At 46.2% G+C, this 16,192-nt stretch overlaps 1 protein-coding gene and 1 long non-coding RNA gene across 4 annotated transcripts in view; one reads left to right on the forward strand and one right to left on the reverse strand.

Moving 5' to 3' along the window:
- LOC309642125 (uncharacterized protein) overlaps positions 1 to 16,192 on the forward strand; it is a gene marked incomplete at its 3' end in the record, with an annotated part of 275,923 nt that overhangs the window by 254,944 nt on the left and 4,787 nt on the right. For all 3 annotated transcript variants that reach the window (XM_082423148.1, XM_082423147.1, XM_082423149.1), the window contains one exon: positions 15,520 to 15,686. In XM_082423148.1, the coding sequence (XP_082279274.1) occupies positions 15,520 to 15,686 (167 nt within the window). The remainder of the gene's footprint in view (positions 1 to 15,519; positions 15,687 to 16,192) is intronic.
- LOC309642133 lies at positions 6,329 to 15,527 on the reverse strand. The gene is made up of 2 exons (XR_014252985.1): positions 11,591 to 15,527; positions 6,329 to 9,247 (listed from the first exon to the last, which is right to left on the reverse strand). It is a non-coding gene; the product is annotated as an uncharacterized lncRNA (long non-coding RNA).

Genomic DNA, 16,192 nt, shown 5'->3' on the forward strand with positions numbered 1-16,192 from the left:
CAGGTCAATGAGCAGCCTTTTGTCACGGGGTCACTTGGGGTCAGAATTGTCCCAGACTGCGTCTAGACTGAGTTCAGGTAAATAACCAGAAGAGGAGCCCTCTCGATTCCTTGCTCACCCCGAGTCCCCTTGCTTTCCTCCTACGTGGCTTTTTTATTCCTGGTTTAGACCAGAAATAGATACTGTGTTTGCCAGTCAATTTGTGAAAATAACAGAACCATTATCCCTCACAGAGTAACTCCTTACAACATGAGTCAATTTTTTTCCCTATAAATTGTCTGTTGACAATTTTTTCTTGTGTCTGTAAAGTGCTTTGAGCTCCTCAGAAGAAAGGTGCTACACAGACACAAGATGTTATTATTTTTGTCATTATTATTATTTCATAACACAGGACCCCTTTACAACAGCAATAAGTATGGAAAGCAGTTATTTTGTTTGCTTTGGTTACGTCTAGGTCTTACGATAGCAAGATGTGACATCCAGAAAACCAAGTCACGGGAGGAAAAGAAAAGCAATATGTGTTTGTATGCTTCCTGTCATCTGAGGGTTTTATAGCCTTCACAGGCATGAATTCATTAATCCCCTGGGGATATAAAGAGATGAACACTATTGTGCCAGTTTTAAAGACAGGGAGAAGCTGGCAGATCCGGAGTTACCAGAAGAAAGAACCTGAACTTGAAGAACTCATTTGAAACCTCTTTTGCAATGTGCTGAAAATTCCCCTTCTGGTCACACCACAGGATCATTGAAAACCGACATACTCTGCCGGCCAGCAGCTGTTGGAGGGGCGGGCGTGATGGTGTCCCTTCCGACCCCTTCTGTGCGGAGGACTTCCTTCCACACTCTCCCCTAGACACACTGACCTTGGTGCTGCTGGACACAGAGTAGGTACCACATGTCTGGGTTAATTATATCACACGGAAATGTGCCAGGACTAAACAAGATAACACTGCCTGACTAACCCAATGGGTACGTACCATCTTGTAAGTTGTGAGAAAGTTCATGTCTCTCAAGGTTGGGTCAGGAGTTCTTGGGCAGTCTTGGATCTTTCTCTGGACACAATGCTGCTCATCTAGTCGTGCCAGGATTTGTGACTAGTGGGCCACCATATTCACGCATTCATTCACAGCATTATATCAGGGAAATGTGACGTACTGGGAAAACCGTGGATTTGGGAGTCGTGTAGACCTTGGTTTAATCCTTAAGTCACCTCTTACTAGCTATGCGATTTGGGGCAAAGCGTTTTTCAAGCCTGCTTCCTCACTGACAGCGTGGGAACAATAATATCTTCCTTGTAGGGGTGTTGTGAAAGTTATTGCTAATACATGTATAGCATCAACCATAGTAGGGGAGGTGGCTGGGGGCTGATCATTTGTTCAGTGATGTCATGTCAGTAGCTTGACATTGACCATGGCAAGAGTATTTCCTCCATGGAAATCAGCAGATTCTACAAAGCAGGGCTTTATTTTCCCCCAAGAGCCTGTTTATCAACACACCCCTGCATAGTAGGCACTCAATAAATGTAGCTATGATTAGTAAACTCAGGTAAAACCCATGTTGATTCAAGATGTAGAAATAGAATACATCCATTACAGGGAACACAGAATCAGTGCTTGTTTTACAAGTGATATCGCATCTGCCCCGAATTGATCCCACAGAAAGATGAATGTGTGGCCTCTTTTGGTACATGGAGCTTGTCATTTAGATCTATTGCTTTTGCTTATTGAACTTGGGAGCATATTTTGTGTTGCTTCCAGTAACTCAAATTATCATTTGGCTTATAAGAATGCACTGGCTAAAACCCAAACCGACAGAAAAAAAAAAGAGTTTGGGAAATAGTTTTCATTATTTCCAAGCTGGAGAAACAGCTTGTCAATCAACAAACATCCAACATTGTGCTTGATACTACAACTGATCCAAGAAATGTGCAACAGGATTCTTGACTTCATGAAACCCACAGCCCGCATGGGGTGGTGAGAAAGGCCGCACAAGTATTTGAAGTAATATAAAAAAATGAATAACTTTTGCAAACACATTATGTGCCACAATATGCTTCCATATAGGAGAAATTCAGGCACAGGGAAATAAAGTCCATTTTTTTCAGGTGACAGAACTAGGAAGAAACAAAGCTGGGATTTGAATTCAGACTGTAGGGCCAAGAATCTTTCCAGAAATAACTAGGGAACAAGTGATGATATTCTATGCCGAAATAAAATTGGGCCAAATTTTGTATGTAGATAATTAGAGAATGGACAAACTATAATTAGAAGCTAATTATGTGGTCACAAACAGCAAACGCAAGAAGATCAATTGAAATGGAGCAGGAATCACATGGAGATTCCTGATGGGGAAAGCTTACAGAAAAATGAGATCTGTACAAGTTCACAGATAGTCACACATTTTTGTAATATTTTGCTAAACAACAAACACAACCAAGTCTGCATATGTTTGCCCCAAAGGCAGTAAACCGTCTGATGAGACCGCCATGACCAAGATGGAAGGGCTGAGTCCCACAGGAGAGGGTACAGAACATAATGGAGAAGGCCTTTCCTCTGCTGAATCTAAAAAAAAATGGTTCTAAAGAACCTAGGGGCAGGACAGGAATAAAGACGCAGACGTAGGGAATGGACTTGAGGACATGGGGAGGGGGAAGGGTAAGCTGGGACGAAGTGAGAGAGTGGCATGGACATATATACACTACCAAATGTAAAATAGATAGCTAGTGGGAAGCAGCCGCATAGCACAGGGAGATCAGCTTGGTGCTTTGTGACCACCTAGAGGGGTGGGATAGGGAGACGCAAGAGGGAGGGGATATGGGGATATACGTATGCATATAGCTGATTCACTTTGTTATACAGCAGCAACTAACACAACAATGTAAAGCAATTATACTCCAATAAAGACGCTAAAAAATATATATATATATATTAGGGAGAAGTCAGTCCAACCAATATTTTGGCATTACAGACCCACTCTATTTTTCTTATTACACAAATCTTTCTTGCTTTTCTCCCTTTTCCTCCCCTTCCTTCTTGGTCTTAAACAAACAAACAAACAAAAAGCACTGATGGGCTCTTCTGACTGTAGCCAGCCCAAACACAACTCCAAATAATAAATATTGGGGCAATGATGGCAGGGCCATTGCTTGGCTGGAGGGAAGAAATGCTTCATTTCATACATCATTTACTACTGTGCTAGGCAGCAAAGCCACAAAGCCAGGAAAGATTTAGAAAGTTAAGAAGGGAGGGGGAAAAACTCCAACAACATCACGATTCCATCTCCATTATCTTGTAAAGTTTACTGATGCACAACAAAGAGGCCATTTATAATGGCACCCTTGACGGTTCTGATTTACACAAGGAAAGAAAAAATGGTGCTCAACAGTGTTTCAGTGGCATTTTCTATTGGTCACAGGCTTGGCTGGAAGTGTAGTGATCTCTCTCTGTGACCCAAAGCTGGGTTTTCTAGAGCCCACTTTGGAGTGGGAAGTAAATATCTCACACATGGGCTGTGGATGTCCGAGGTGGCCCCTGAGATGACTTGGGACCTCCATGGCAGAAAAGTAATAGAAACTTACCAGCCAGCTTTGGTAGCCACTATCCATCCCTGAGCGATGACCGAGCTGGAGGAAGGAGATGCTGCAGCCGTAGAGGTGGGGAGGGCAGCTCCTCCTTCTCACCTGATCAGCAAAGCTCAAGAATCCCTGTACATCTCTGCCATCCGCATCCCTCCCCTCAGAACCCCAGCTCCGCTCCCTCCCCCTCCCCCAAGTCACAAGTCCTCACAGGTGACCCAGAAGTCACGCCCACGCTGTCTGCGTCCTGGAGTCTTCTCTGCAGAGTCCGACCCCCCATGCGACAACTCCTTGACAACCTGGCGTCCCAGCCCTGCCCTGGCCGGCACAGAGGCCTGAGGTTTGCAAACCAGCTTGGCGGGCACGCGGAGACAGGGCGCACCTGACAGCCCTACCGTGACCGCCTCACTCCTGAGAGGCTGGTGGCCTCAGGCATGGCCAGTGCACTTCGGGGGTGGATGGGATGGAATATTGGTTTCTTGTCCCAAAGAGGAAGTGAGGAAGGCTGGTCCCAGGGCAGGTCGCGAGGGCAGGTCACACCCGCTTCTCCTGGCCCCTGAGCACAGCCTCTCACCTCGGGGGGTGTGCTTCAAAGCAGGTTCCCGGGGGCGGCTCCCCAGGAATCCTCCAGGCTTCCTCCCCCGCCCTTACCTCCGGACAGGCCCACCCAGGGCCCCCAGGACCCCCATTTCAGGAAGGTCTCTTTGGTCTCTTTCTCCCAGTAGCTCCTGAGGTTGCCAGGAAGCCTCCGAGCAAAACCTTGTTGTCTGAATCCTGCAGACCCCTGGCTGGTGACCTATCCAATGAAGTCACCTCCCCTCACTCTTGCTGGCAATTTAGCTGCAAACATTCCTTTTTCTACCCCTCCCCTCCAGCTCCCCTTGCCTCTTCTAGCCCTTCTCCTAAGGAACCCAATGCACCCTGCAGGAGGTCTCAGCGGAAGGCCTTTTCTTTGGAGAACTTGAAAACTGTGTCCCCCCCCAACAAGTTCCTTGAGACCTCAATTTCTCCTCTGTAAACCGGGGGGAGTCTCGTGTCTGTCCAGTGGTAAACGGTGAACAACGAGCTCTCGGAGACACCAACCAAGCGAAAAAGAAACTTCTGATGTTCTAGCATTTGCCAGTTTCCATGGTGTAAATACTTCCATCATGGTCAACTTCTTTTTTAAAAACTAATTTTTATTGAAATATAGTTGGTTTACAATGTTGTGTTAGTTTTAGGAGTACAGCAAAGTGATTCAGTTATGTATATATATATTCTTTTTTTTTCATTCTCTCCCATTATAGGCTATTACAAGATAACCTGTGTTCCCTGTGCTATACAGCAAGTCCTTGTTGATTATCTTTAAATATAGTAATGTGTATATGTTAATCCCAAACTCCTAATTTATCCCTCCTCCTGCCATTCCTCTTTGGTAACCATAAATTTGTTTTCTATGTCTGAGAGTCTATTTTTGTTTTGAAAATAAGTTTATTTGTATCATTTTTAAAGATTCCACATATAAGTGATATCTTATGATGTTTGTCTTTGTCTGACTTACTTCACTTAGTATGATCATCTCTAGGTCCATCCATGTTGCTACAAGGCATTATTTCCTTCTTTTTAATGGTTGAGTAATATTCCATTGTGTATATATACCAGATCTTCTTTATCCATTCATCTGTCGATGGACACTTAGGTTGCTTCCAAGTCTTGGCTATTGTAAATAGTGCTGCAGTGAACATTGGGGTACATGTATCTTTTTGAATTATGGTTTTCTTTGGATATATGCCCAGGAGTGGGGTTACAGGATCATATGGTAGCTCTATTTTTAGGTTTTTAAAGAACCTCCGTACTGTTCTCCATAGTGGCTGTACGAATCCATCACGGCCAGTTTCAAGCTAGTACCATGATGTCGCTGAACGTGCGGGTGGGAGGCGATGCAACAGTGGGCTTTGTGAGCCGGCTGATGTGCAGCCCTGAACCTGTCCCATTAGGTCGTTGGATGCTTTAACTAGGTGATATACAGACAGTGTTTAAAGGTGTTTGGTACACTGCTTGGCACACAGTAGGCGTACTTAGAGAGCTGCGGCTCACATCAGCCAGGGCTCTCAGCTTCCGGTCTGTCTCCTTGCCCCACAGAAGGCAGGTAATAATAGATCCCCTCTTCTGGGGGAAGCAAATAGCGAATGATCTTTCAAAAACATTGAGGCTCTCTTTTCCGGCTTCTGATAAATTGCTCTGAGCAACTTCTTGGAAATAACCCAGGGCCAGTGCCTCTGTCTCAGGGCAGCCCTGGAAAGGGAATCATTCGAGGCATGTCCCTCCCTGCCCCCGGGACAGCCGAATCTCTGCCTTGACAGAGATTCAGCTCAGCTGCCTCGGCTCTTGTGCCAATATTTAACCCGCAAAACCCCCTTTTACTTTGAGCAAGTTCCTGATGTGTTTTTTTCCTTTCCTAAGCAACAGCTCTGCTGCTGGCTACATCCAACAAAGGAACAAAGTCACATTGTTCAAAGCAAACAACTCCAGTATCACTTGGAACAGATAAACAATCACACTCCCAGACCTCAATCTCCAAACCCAGCTGGACAAAGCAGAGTGAAAGGCTCAAGGCCGCGAGGCAGCAAAGCACACCTTTATCTGCTTCCAAAAGGCCTTTATCAAGTGCAGTTTTTATGTAGGTTTCTTTCCCCCCTGACTGTTACTAATATCCTTTTAGAAACTTTGAAAATAGCATGTCTTTCCTTACCGATGTGTTCTGTTCCAGGTGACTTTGATTGATTTTTTTCCCTCGCCACCCCCTGCGTTTTGAGGAGGACAAAAAGGGTTTCTCTTGCTTCTCTGTTGGCTTTTGAAGGTCCCCATAGTGAGACTATCATTTCACCTTTTAAAACTCAGTCTCCCCATCTTTTGGACTAGATGATCATTTTAGATTTGTCTACCATTCGCTGTCCTGTGATTCTGTGAGCGATCGCCCTTTTCTGGTCTCCTGCCCCCAGGGAGCAGGGCTGATTGACAGGAGGATTTTACCACGTAGAAATTCACTGGGTGCAATTTACTACTTGTAGACATGCATGATGACAGACCGCGCACAGCCCTCTGGGTTCTCGCTGCTGGGCACTCAGGGAACCTTTGCGAGAACTGCTCCTGCAGGTCACTGGGCTACCTATGGGTCAGGAATCTACAGAATGCAGCCACCCTGCAAAGGTGGCCAGTTGGAGGGGTATATCCCACCAAGTAGCAGGGCTTGGCTTGAAAATGAAACCCTCAGCCAGCCCTGAATATGTGGCGTTGCCTCTTGTGCACACTAAAAAAGAAGAAGAAAAAGAAGAAGAAAAAAAAAAGGACTGGTTACATGGCAAGCACCTAGTTAGGAATTATTCACAGACGCCCTGGAGACTGCTAACCAGGGTACAAGGAGAGGGTATCAGGGGAGCAGAAGGGATGAGTCACCGTGAGAGCCTGACCCAGACAGAGAACCCCACCTGGAGGAACAGGAGGGGCAGGTCCTTAAAGCCCCCAAGCGAGGGAAGCTGAGTCTTGGGAAAGGAACGAGGTTTCTCCAGCGGAGAACAGGGAGGGAGGGAGTTCCAGGGGGAGGGAACAGCTTGGGCAAAGGGTCAGAGACATGAAGTGCCCACAAACCCATGTGGGCATGGCCTTGGCCTGGCATGTGCCCACATTCCCAGGACAGAGGGTGAAAGAACTCATTCTTCAGAGTTCATCTCTTTTAGCAAAAAATTATTTGCTAAGTGCTTTCTGGGGTCCTGGGGCTATGATGAGGGTTGAGGCCAACACAGAAGGAGCATAAGATGCGTCTACCTGGCGCACAACCTTCCTCCCCTTTATCATCCTCAAGGTTCTGCACGAGTCCCTGCTTTAAAGGCCACCATGGCCTGATGGGAGAGTGCCCCCCTCAGACCCTCAGTGCAATTATCGTCTCTATAATTAATCTTTACTCTTAATCCTGACTTGCTGTATCTCTTCCACTGTTGTCTTGGACTGGTTTTTACATTTTCAAGTACTATTTAGTGGTATATATATATATACACATATACATACAATGGAATACTACTCAGCCATAAAAAAGAATGAAATAATGCCATTTGCAGCAACATGGATGGACCTAGAGTTTATCACACTAAGTGAAATAAGTCAGACAGAGAAAGACAATACAATATGACATCCCTTATATGTGGAATCTCAAATATGATACAAATGAACTTATTTTCAAAACAGAAACAGACTCAGAGACATAGAAAACAAACTTTCGGTTACCAAAGGGGAATGGCAGGAGGAGGGATAAATTAGGAGTTTGGGAGTAGCAGATACAAACTACTGTATATAAAATAGATAAACAACAAGGTCCTGCGGTGTAGCACTGGGAACTATATTCAGTATCCTGTAATAAACCGTCATGGAAAAGAATATGAAAAAGAATATGTGTGTAACTGAATCACTTTGTTGTACAGCAGAGACTAACACAACATTGTAAATCAACTATATTTCTATAAAAATAAAAATTAAGAAAAAGAACTCTTCAAAAAAATGAAGTACTTTTAGTTCTCAACTCATTTTTAAGTTGACTTAGTTGGAGTATAATTTACATACAATAAGATGCACAGGATTGAAGTGTATACAATCTGATGACAATGTGTACATGTCACCACCACCCCAACGGCATAAAAGACCCCTCCACCCTGGAAAGTTCCGCTGTGATCCTCTTCCTTTACCACCACCCACCACCCACCCAGACAGCCCAGCCAACCACTGATCTGACTTCTGTTATCATAGCTTCCTCTTCCTCTTCTAGAGCATCCTATGAATGGAATCAAACGGTGGATCGTTTTTGATGTCTGGCTTCTTTTGCTCAGCATAACTTTGTTGAGAGTCGTCAATGCTGAGCGTTATCACTAGTTGGTTAATTTTTATGGCTGAGTGGTAGTGTACCACATGGATACAATAATTTCGCTTTTTCATTCCTTCCCCTGTTGATGGACATTTGGGGTGTTTTCTCTGTGCATCTTTTGGTCTTACCTTTCCAACTAGATTGTGAGTTGAAGGGCAGAGATGTGTCTCGCCTACTCTGTCCCCACCCTGAAAGCACCTCCTCCGGGGTCATGTCAGCCTGGTTCCTCCAACGTGTTGGTTAATTGAATTATATTTGTGGATAAGACGTGGTCCCTGCCTCTTAAGACCTTGTCACCTGATTATAGAGGCAGCTACAAACATAAATCAGTTATTCCAAGACAACACATTTATTCCTTCATTCAGCAAGTATTTTTTTTTTTAATGAGTTTGGTCTTTTATTTTTTTTAATTTATTTATTTATTTATTTTTGGCTGCGTTGGGTCTTCGTTGCTGCGTGCAGGCTTTCTTTAGTTGCAGCGAGCAGGGGCTACTCTTTGTTTTGGTGCGCAGGTTTCTCACTGCGGTGGTTTCTCTTGTTGCAGAGCACGGGCTCTAGGTGCACGGGCTTTAGCAGTTGTAGCTCGCAGGCTCTAGAGCGCGGGCTCAGTAGTTGTGGCGCACGGGCTTAGTTGCTCCACGGCATGTGGGATCTTCCCGGACCAGGGCTCGAACCTGTGTCCCCTGCATTGGCAGGCGGATTCTTAACCACTGCGCCACCAGGGAAGCCCCCATTCAGCAAGTATTTATTTCAGAGAAGGCAGAAGACATGCCGATGAAGATCTAAGACAAAGGGCAGAATGAGAAAGGTGGTATGAAAGAAATTCAGCAGAACAGTCCTGGAAACTCTGAGAGCGAAGTGGTGCCTTTTGCTGAGAAGCTCAGGGAAACCCTCAAGGAGGAAGAGCAGATGCTCAGGCCTCAGAAGACTGGACACGGGGAGGCCATGATGGGACAGCAGTAGAAAGTCCAGCAGAGGCAGAGCTGGAAATACAGGGGGAGGAAAGGGAAGGCATTCCCAGCGGCAGAAGGAACATGACCGGGAAAGCAGGACAGGCCTGGACCATAGAGGGCCTTGAATGCCGAGCTTGGAAACCCATGAGCAAGCTCAAACACACAGCACGTGCCCATCAGACGCTTTTGTGATGATAGAGATGCTTTAACAACAATTCAGCATCTGTGTTCTGCAAGGCAGGACCGCCACCATCTCTGAATGATTACATCAGTGTTACAGGGGAACAACAGAAACAGAAAGGGGGTAAGAAATTGACTAGGTCACCCCAAAGGTGACTATCAGGGTCACAATCCAACCCCAAGCAGCAGGTGGCCAATGCTTGGGAGGAGCCAACAACCCAAAGGGTAAAGGTCAGAGAGAGCCTTGTTTTGGTGAAAGTCAAAGAAATAAGAGTTTGGTTGTTTGTTCTTAAGGGATGGGAATGCAGTGAAATTATTATTATCAATAGCACTACATGATACTTTGAGAACTTTATACTTTTCAAATAATTTCATATTCATTATTCATTAGATCCTCATGGTAATCCTGACAGGTCAGCATGTAAGGTATTATTATTATCACTATTATTCTAGATTTTTCAGGGAAAGAAACCAAGACCCAAAGGGGTTAAGAACGTCTCCACATAATGGAAAAGAATATGAAAAAGAGTATATATATATCTGAATATATATATACATCTGAATATATATATATATCTGAATCACTTTGCTGTATGCCAGAAACTAACACAACATTGTAAATCAACTATACACAAAATTAAAAAAAGAAAAAAAAAAAAGAATGTCTCTAAAAGAACTTTAGCTAATTAGCCAGGACTCAAATTGGCATCTCTTGAACGAATTTCTGCAACCAGTTATAGGAAAAGGAGAAGGAAGGATTCTGTCGGATAGAAGTGTCTTAAAGACCAGTGTTTCCAAACCAAATCAGCCGGTCTAAAGCTCCCTACCATTCCATGCCCAACACACTGCTGGCCTACGGTGGTCTGAGAAGGGACTTATCGCAAGTCAGGACAGGGATCTGATTCAGACTTTCTACTATGACTACGTGGGAGTCAGATTTTTCTTCTGTAACAAGAGGCGGTTGAAGGTGTAGATCACCAAGCTTTCTGCCAGTGTAGACATTTCTCTGATCGTTAGGGCCACAGTCAGAAAGTGAGTCGTCTGCAGTAAGAACTGGGAGGGACCCCAAAGTCGTTTCTGCAAGGGTGTGGGACTTGCAGGTCTGGGCTGCCCACTCACTACCCCAGGCCTAAAGCTTCTTTCTGCTGCCTGATGTTTACAGCCTTGGCTGCGTCCTGCACAGACAGGCCCGTGCAGGCTGTGTACTGTGACCTGGGCCTGGCTGAGAACAAAGAGGAATTCAAGAGGGGAAGAACCGGAGGAGTTCACCTGTGTTGTCATTTTGCCTCGGTTAAATCCTGAATAACCAGGAACCAGAGAGAGAGGGTCAGTGACCCACGGTGAGAAACCATCACCGTAAACGGAGCTTCTGGAGGGGCCAGGGCTCACGCTGCGGATGGCTTTCCCAGACTCCACAGCCTAACTTGGAATCTCCCAAAAAGTGTGTTTGCTTTTGTGTGCACATGATCACTACGACAGTCTGCTAAACCGCGTGAATGAATCACCTCCTGCTCCCTACATGGATCGGCCCTTGCTGCCACCTTAATCCATGACAACCCAACGTCCGTCAGGCCAACCAGCTCAACCGCCCAATACTTGATGCCCCCAATGGAAACAATCATCTTCCTCCCTTGGCATCCTCACTTTCCTCTTGAAATGTACACAACGTTGTGAAGGGACTCTAGAAATAAATCTTTCCTCAATGAAATTCTCTCTGCACGTGCATTAATTTCCCCAGCCAGGCAGCCAGCAAACAGCGACCGCCCCTGGTCATCGCTGAGAAGATGAAGGATTATTAAAGGAGGGACCAGCTGCTTGCCAATTACAGCATTTAGGTCGGGAGTACGAAGAGGCCGGTCTGCCATTGCCCTCTGCCTGGTAGGAAGATGCTAACGGCAATCTTCAGCTCTAATTACTGTCTGGTCCATTTTCTCCTGGACCAAGTGTGCATCAAGTTCTAAGCCTGGAAGTCGAAGAGAAATGGAATCTTACCCGTAAACATGACCTTTCAATCACTTGGAATAGGCACCCTCTCTCTCATAAACACTGCAGCCTCGCTTCGAGCAATCTGGAGCTCTGAGCTGTGGAGAGTTGCCGTAGGTAGGAAGGAACTTTAGCTCTGGAATTCAGTTAACTGTCAGCACTGCTGTTTGAGTTCGGATGAGTCACTCCTCTTCAGCACACGGGCACGGGGGCTGTGAGCCGCCGAGATGAATGGTGATTGATAAGTGCTGGAGGACCAGGACCGACGCCTACCAGAATCCTTCCCTCACCCACACGCGTTTTTACGTGAAAATAGAATAAAGAAATAGTGGGAGAGAACGTGTGAGTACACGGGAGATGCTGTCAAGGGTTTGCTCATATCCTTTTCTATTTGTAAGTTTCACTGGCTTCTATGCTTGCAAAGAGCGGGGACTGTGCCGTATATTTCCTCTCTCTCAGTTCACGTCCAAATTAATGCTCAACGGGGGAAGAAAGGATGCTATCTGGTACCCCACGCACATCTCATAGCCGAGGGGAAGTAACTTGCCAATGAGAGAAAGGGCCAGGGCTCAGTCCCAGAAAGGCAGCCGAGAACACCTGCCCTAACCACTGGCTCACGCTGCCTCTCGAAGGGTAGGGTGCACCGTTCTCTGTTTCACGCGTAAAGTAAAACGTGGTCCTGAAAAAGGTGAAGGCATGTTTCCCGTTCTATGCAATAGTGTGTATATGCAATCTACGTACAATATACAATTCATACAATACACAATAGTTCATACAATATACAATAGGCAAAACGTGCCTGGCCCTTTTCCTCGGTCACTCGAATGGTTCAGGCCACGGCCGATTGGTCTGGTCAGTGATGTTCTTTGTCAGTTTCCCCCAGCTCCACGGTGCATCTTCCAGAATCCTCTGCCCCTCGTTTCAGTTTTGTGTTTGCAGATGCAATTTAAGAAACAGTTCAAAGGGGAAAGGAATACTTTGGTGAAGGACGGGAAAATTAACAAAACACTGGTTAAACTTAAAATTCCTTCAAGACTCGACGATGAACATTAAAACATAAGAATAGACAATCAAGGTGAATTTGTCCACCATGCTTAGAAGGAACAGGTTGGAAATGTCACATGCCTGTGAGAACCAAGTCACGGTGGCCACGCAGGCAGATGTACAGCATTCAGGGGGCCGAAAGGATGAAATAAGATACTCTGAACACATGAGAAGTGCCTGCTGTGAAAGCACTGGCCCTTTTGGTCACACATTTTATAAACTTCAGGTAGATAAGAGACGACAGTGAGAAGAATGACCTCAGCATGGTACCCTCACGCAAATTAGAATTTGGGTATGGCTGCTCGAAGGGGCAGAAGTTTTAGGTTGGGTCCATTTTATACCAGAACTCCCCAAAGCGTCACTGTATCGCTGGATTTTGCTTTCTTCGCCTTTGTCTTTGCTATCTCTCCCTGTTTCCCTACAAAACCAAACATACTTGCTCTCCCAGCTTCACAAAGAGAAAAAACGATTCCAAGAGGAAATCACTTCACAGCAAGTGAGCCCTGGGAAGAATTCAAGAGTGAGGAGCTCTTGTAATGAGATTAAGGGAAAAATGCTTTTGTGCATCCAACTCAGACCCGTCCTCAATGCACGAAAGGAGCCAAAACAAACACCGGCGTTGTTTTGGGAAGGAAAAGGTTAACAAGCTATGAAAACAAAATTAGAGATATTTTCAAAGCATGACCTTCGGCAGGATAAGCAGAACGCAGTCTGCAGTGTGGCAGCGTCTCCCCTCCTGTCTGACGTTTCTCCTGCAGCTCGGGGGGTTGGGGGTGGCGGAGCAGCCATGGGTGTGATGCTCTGAACGGACCACAAGGACGCTTCACTGTCCGTGGCAGATGGGCCGCATCCATCGGGCAGAGGCCTGAAAGCCTGGGTCCCGGGTAAAAGGGCACACGGCTCCTTGGTCCCTTCTTAGAAATGAGCTTGGAAAAAATTCTTTGTGGATCATGCAGACCTTGGAGCTCAAGCTTTCATCAACCCTCTGGCAAAAGCACGAGTCTGCAAATGGAAATCCTGAGCTTGTGTCCAGACTTGGGTCTCAAGATGGCCCCGAGGACGAGACCCGTGCCTCAGTTTCCACATTCGGTCAATTAATATTTTATCAGGCACTCACTGTGTACTGGGCTGAGGGCTTCCGGCTGTGGATATAAGGTTGAAAGGCCCCCATCCTTGTCATTAAGGGGCACACAGTGTGGTGAGGAAACAGATACAAGTGGATAGTTATCATTGTAGTATATGAAGCATCTATAGCTAATTTTATCAAATGGAATGGTTTTGATTGGTTTCCAGCTACAGCAGTAATGGGGGTAATGCCAGTAGACATTTGATACTCAAGTGGAATGGTGTGTGTGTGTGTGTGTGTCTCTGTGTGTGTATGTGTGGTCAGATGCCCATCACCCTCTGTGGGTAGTACCCATGGTTCTTGAGGAGCCTGCAAACCCACTTCCCTGTTCTAAGCTGGCTTCCGATGATGGAGGCTGTCACCCGAATCACAGTGGAGCTACTGGGATGATGTGTGAAAGGGCCAAAATGATGTAACGGAGGTGCTTCCTTGCACTCTTCATCCAAAAAAGACTGCCAGTGCCCACAAGGGCCCGGACGGCCTTTGTTTAATTCAATGCACAGAGATCCCAGCACTAATCATAACCTCTGTTGGTGATAACAATGAGAGCTTCTACATACAGAATCCAAAGCCCAAGACAGAGAAACAGAGTGTCAAGAATGTCAAGGTGTCTGCATGGGTTTCATGACAAGGCACCCGGTTTTCTCCAACAGGACTGAAAATCTTCCTTATCATGTTAAAATCTCAGCTCTGCCTTGCCAAGAAGGACTCACCTGGGCATTTTATATGAAATCCCTGAACTTTGCTCAGATTGGGACAGTGTGGCTTCTTCTCAACGTCTCCATGATTATTTTCTACGCCAAACTTCACAGCCATGGCTGGTGATTCCTAAGATCTGAACTGGTGAGATTCATTTCCATGCATCACAAAGTAGAAATATCAAAAGGCACACAGGGCAGCTCAGGTTCCAGGAGGAAAGGCCGTGACTTATCTAAAATGGGAGCTTCAATCATTGCCTGACAGCCCTGTCCTTTTTCTAAGACTTGTAGTACTTAGCCAAGAAATTTGGCAACACTTGATAGTAAATTTGCGGTGGAGGCAGATAGAGGAACAATTCTGCTGTTCCTTCCTGCTGAATTCAGGGGAAGAAGGACCAATAATTCACCTTTGGGCCCTCTGGTGAACTTCTGGTTAAGTGTTAGTTCCCAAGAACTTGTGTTAACCCGATGTGAAGTGAATCAGCCTTTTTACTTACAGATCTGTACACAAGATTTGGACTCTCCCTTCAGATAAAGTACTGGTTTCCAATTCATTGGAGTCCTCAGACATAGGTTTCTTTGAACGCATTCAGCTCGTGATCATCTGGAACAAAAATTACTCACCCCAGGCCAGCTTCCTCTCATGTTCCAGGTTACTTCCCTCCTCTTTTCCTGCCCACCCAGGTCCGGAATTTCTATTGTATCGACTACTATGGCACTTCATCCATACGGTGTCTTATGGGAAACAAGAAGTTTCTTACCTGTTTTTGTTCCCCTGATGAATGAAGCTTATACCTGAAATCTTAAAAGACATACTTATTTATAGATGTCCTAAAATACTTCCCACATTCAAAATACATCCAAAGGCCTTCTTGGCATCTCTGCGAGGCTAACAGACATCCCAAACTCAACATGTCTGAAACCCAGCTCCTCGCCCCCCCAGCCAAGCCTCCTGCGCCCGAACCTGACACATCTCAGCTGGGCGGGAGGCTGGGGGGAGGGACTTTTCTAGTAGTTCAGGTCCCAGACCTCGGAGCCATCCTTGACTTCTCTCTTTCCTCGATACCCAGCGTTCGAACGGTCAGAAGACCCCTGAAAATGTACTTCCTGGAAAAACATCCAGGGTCTGGCCACCCCTGTTGTCACCCCGAGCCAACACCATCTCACCATGGATCCTCCTGGACCCCTACACTCTACCCTCAACATGCCAGCCAGAGTGCCCCTTGGAAAATATAAGGTGGGTGCTGCGACACCTGCTCAGAACCCTGCAGAGGCTTCCGGCTCATTCAGGGAGGAGCTGAAATCATCACACCCGCCTCCATTCTCTCCCAAACCGTGTCTCTGAACTCACTCACTCCACTTTAGCCACCCCGGCCTCCTTGCTGTTCCTCCAGCAAGCCAGAAACAGCCCCACTGTAGGGCCTCTGCCCTACCCAGTCTTTCTGTCTGGAACTCTCTCCCCCCCGGGGCTCTGGCTGAGTCCTTCACTGAGCGCTGGCTCTGATCCCCCCTGCCCGGTGGGCCCACGCTGACCTCTGCTGAACTCACCTGCATCACCAGCGCCATCCTGCCTTGCCCCAGCATCCCTGGTCCTTCTTCTCCCGCTCTGGTTTTTATTTGTGTTCTTCGGGATTTCTTTTTTCCATTGCACACCCCCCTCACCTCCCATGAGGTCCAGGATCTTGATTTTATTTATTGATGTATCCTGAGTACCTCCAGGACTAGTGCCTGCCTTGGTAGGTA

Source organism: Balaenoptera physalus (genome assembly GCF_965194825.1).
Source record: "Balaenoptera physalus genome assembly, chromosome: 14".
In the NCBI taxonomy this organism is placed as follows: domain Eukaryota; kingdom Metazoa; phylum Chordata; class Mammalia; order Artiodactyla; family Balaenopteridae; genus Balaenoptera; species Balaenoptera physalus.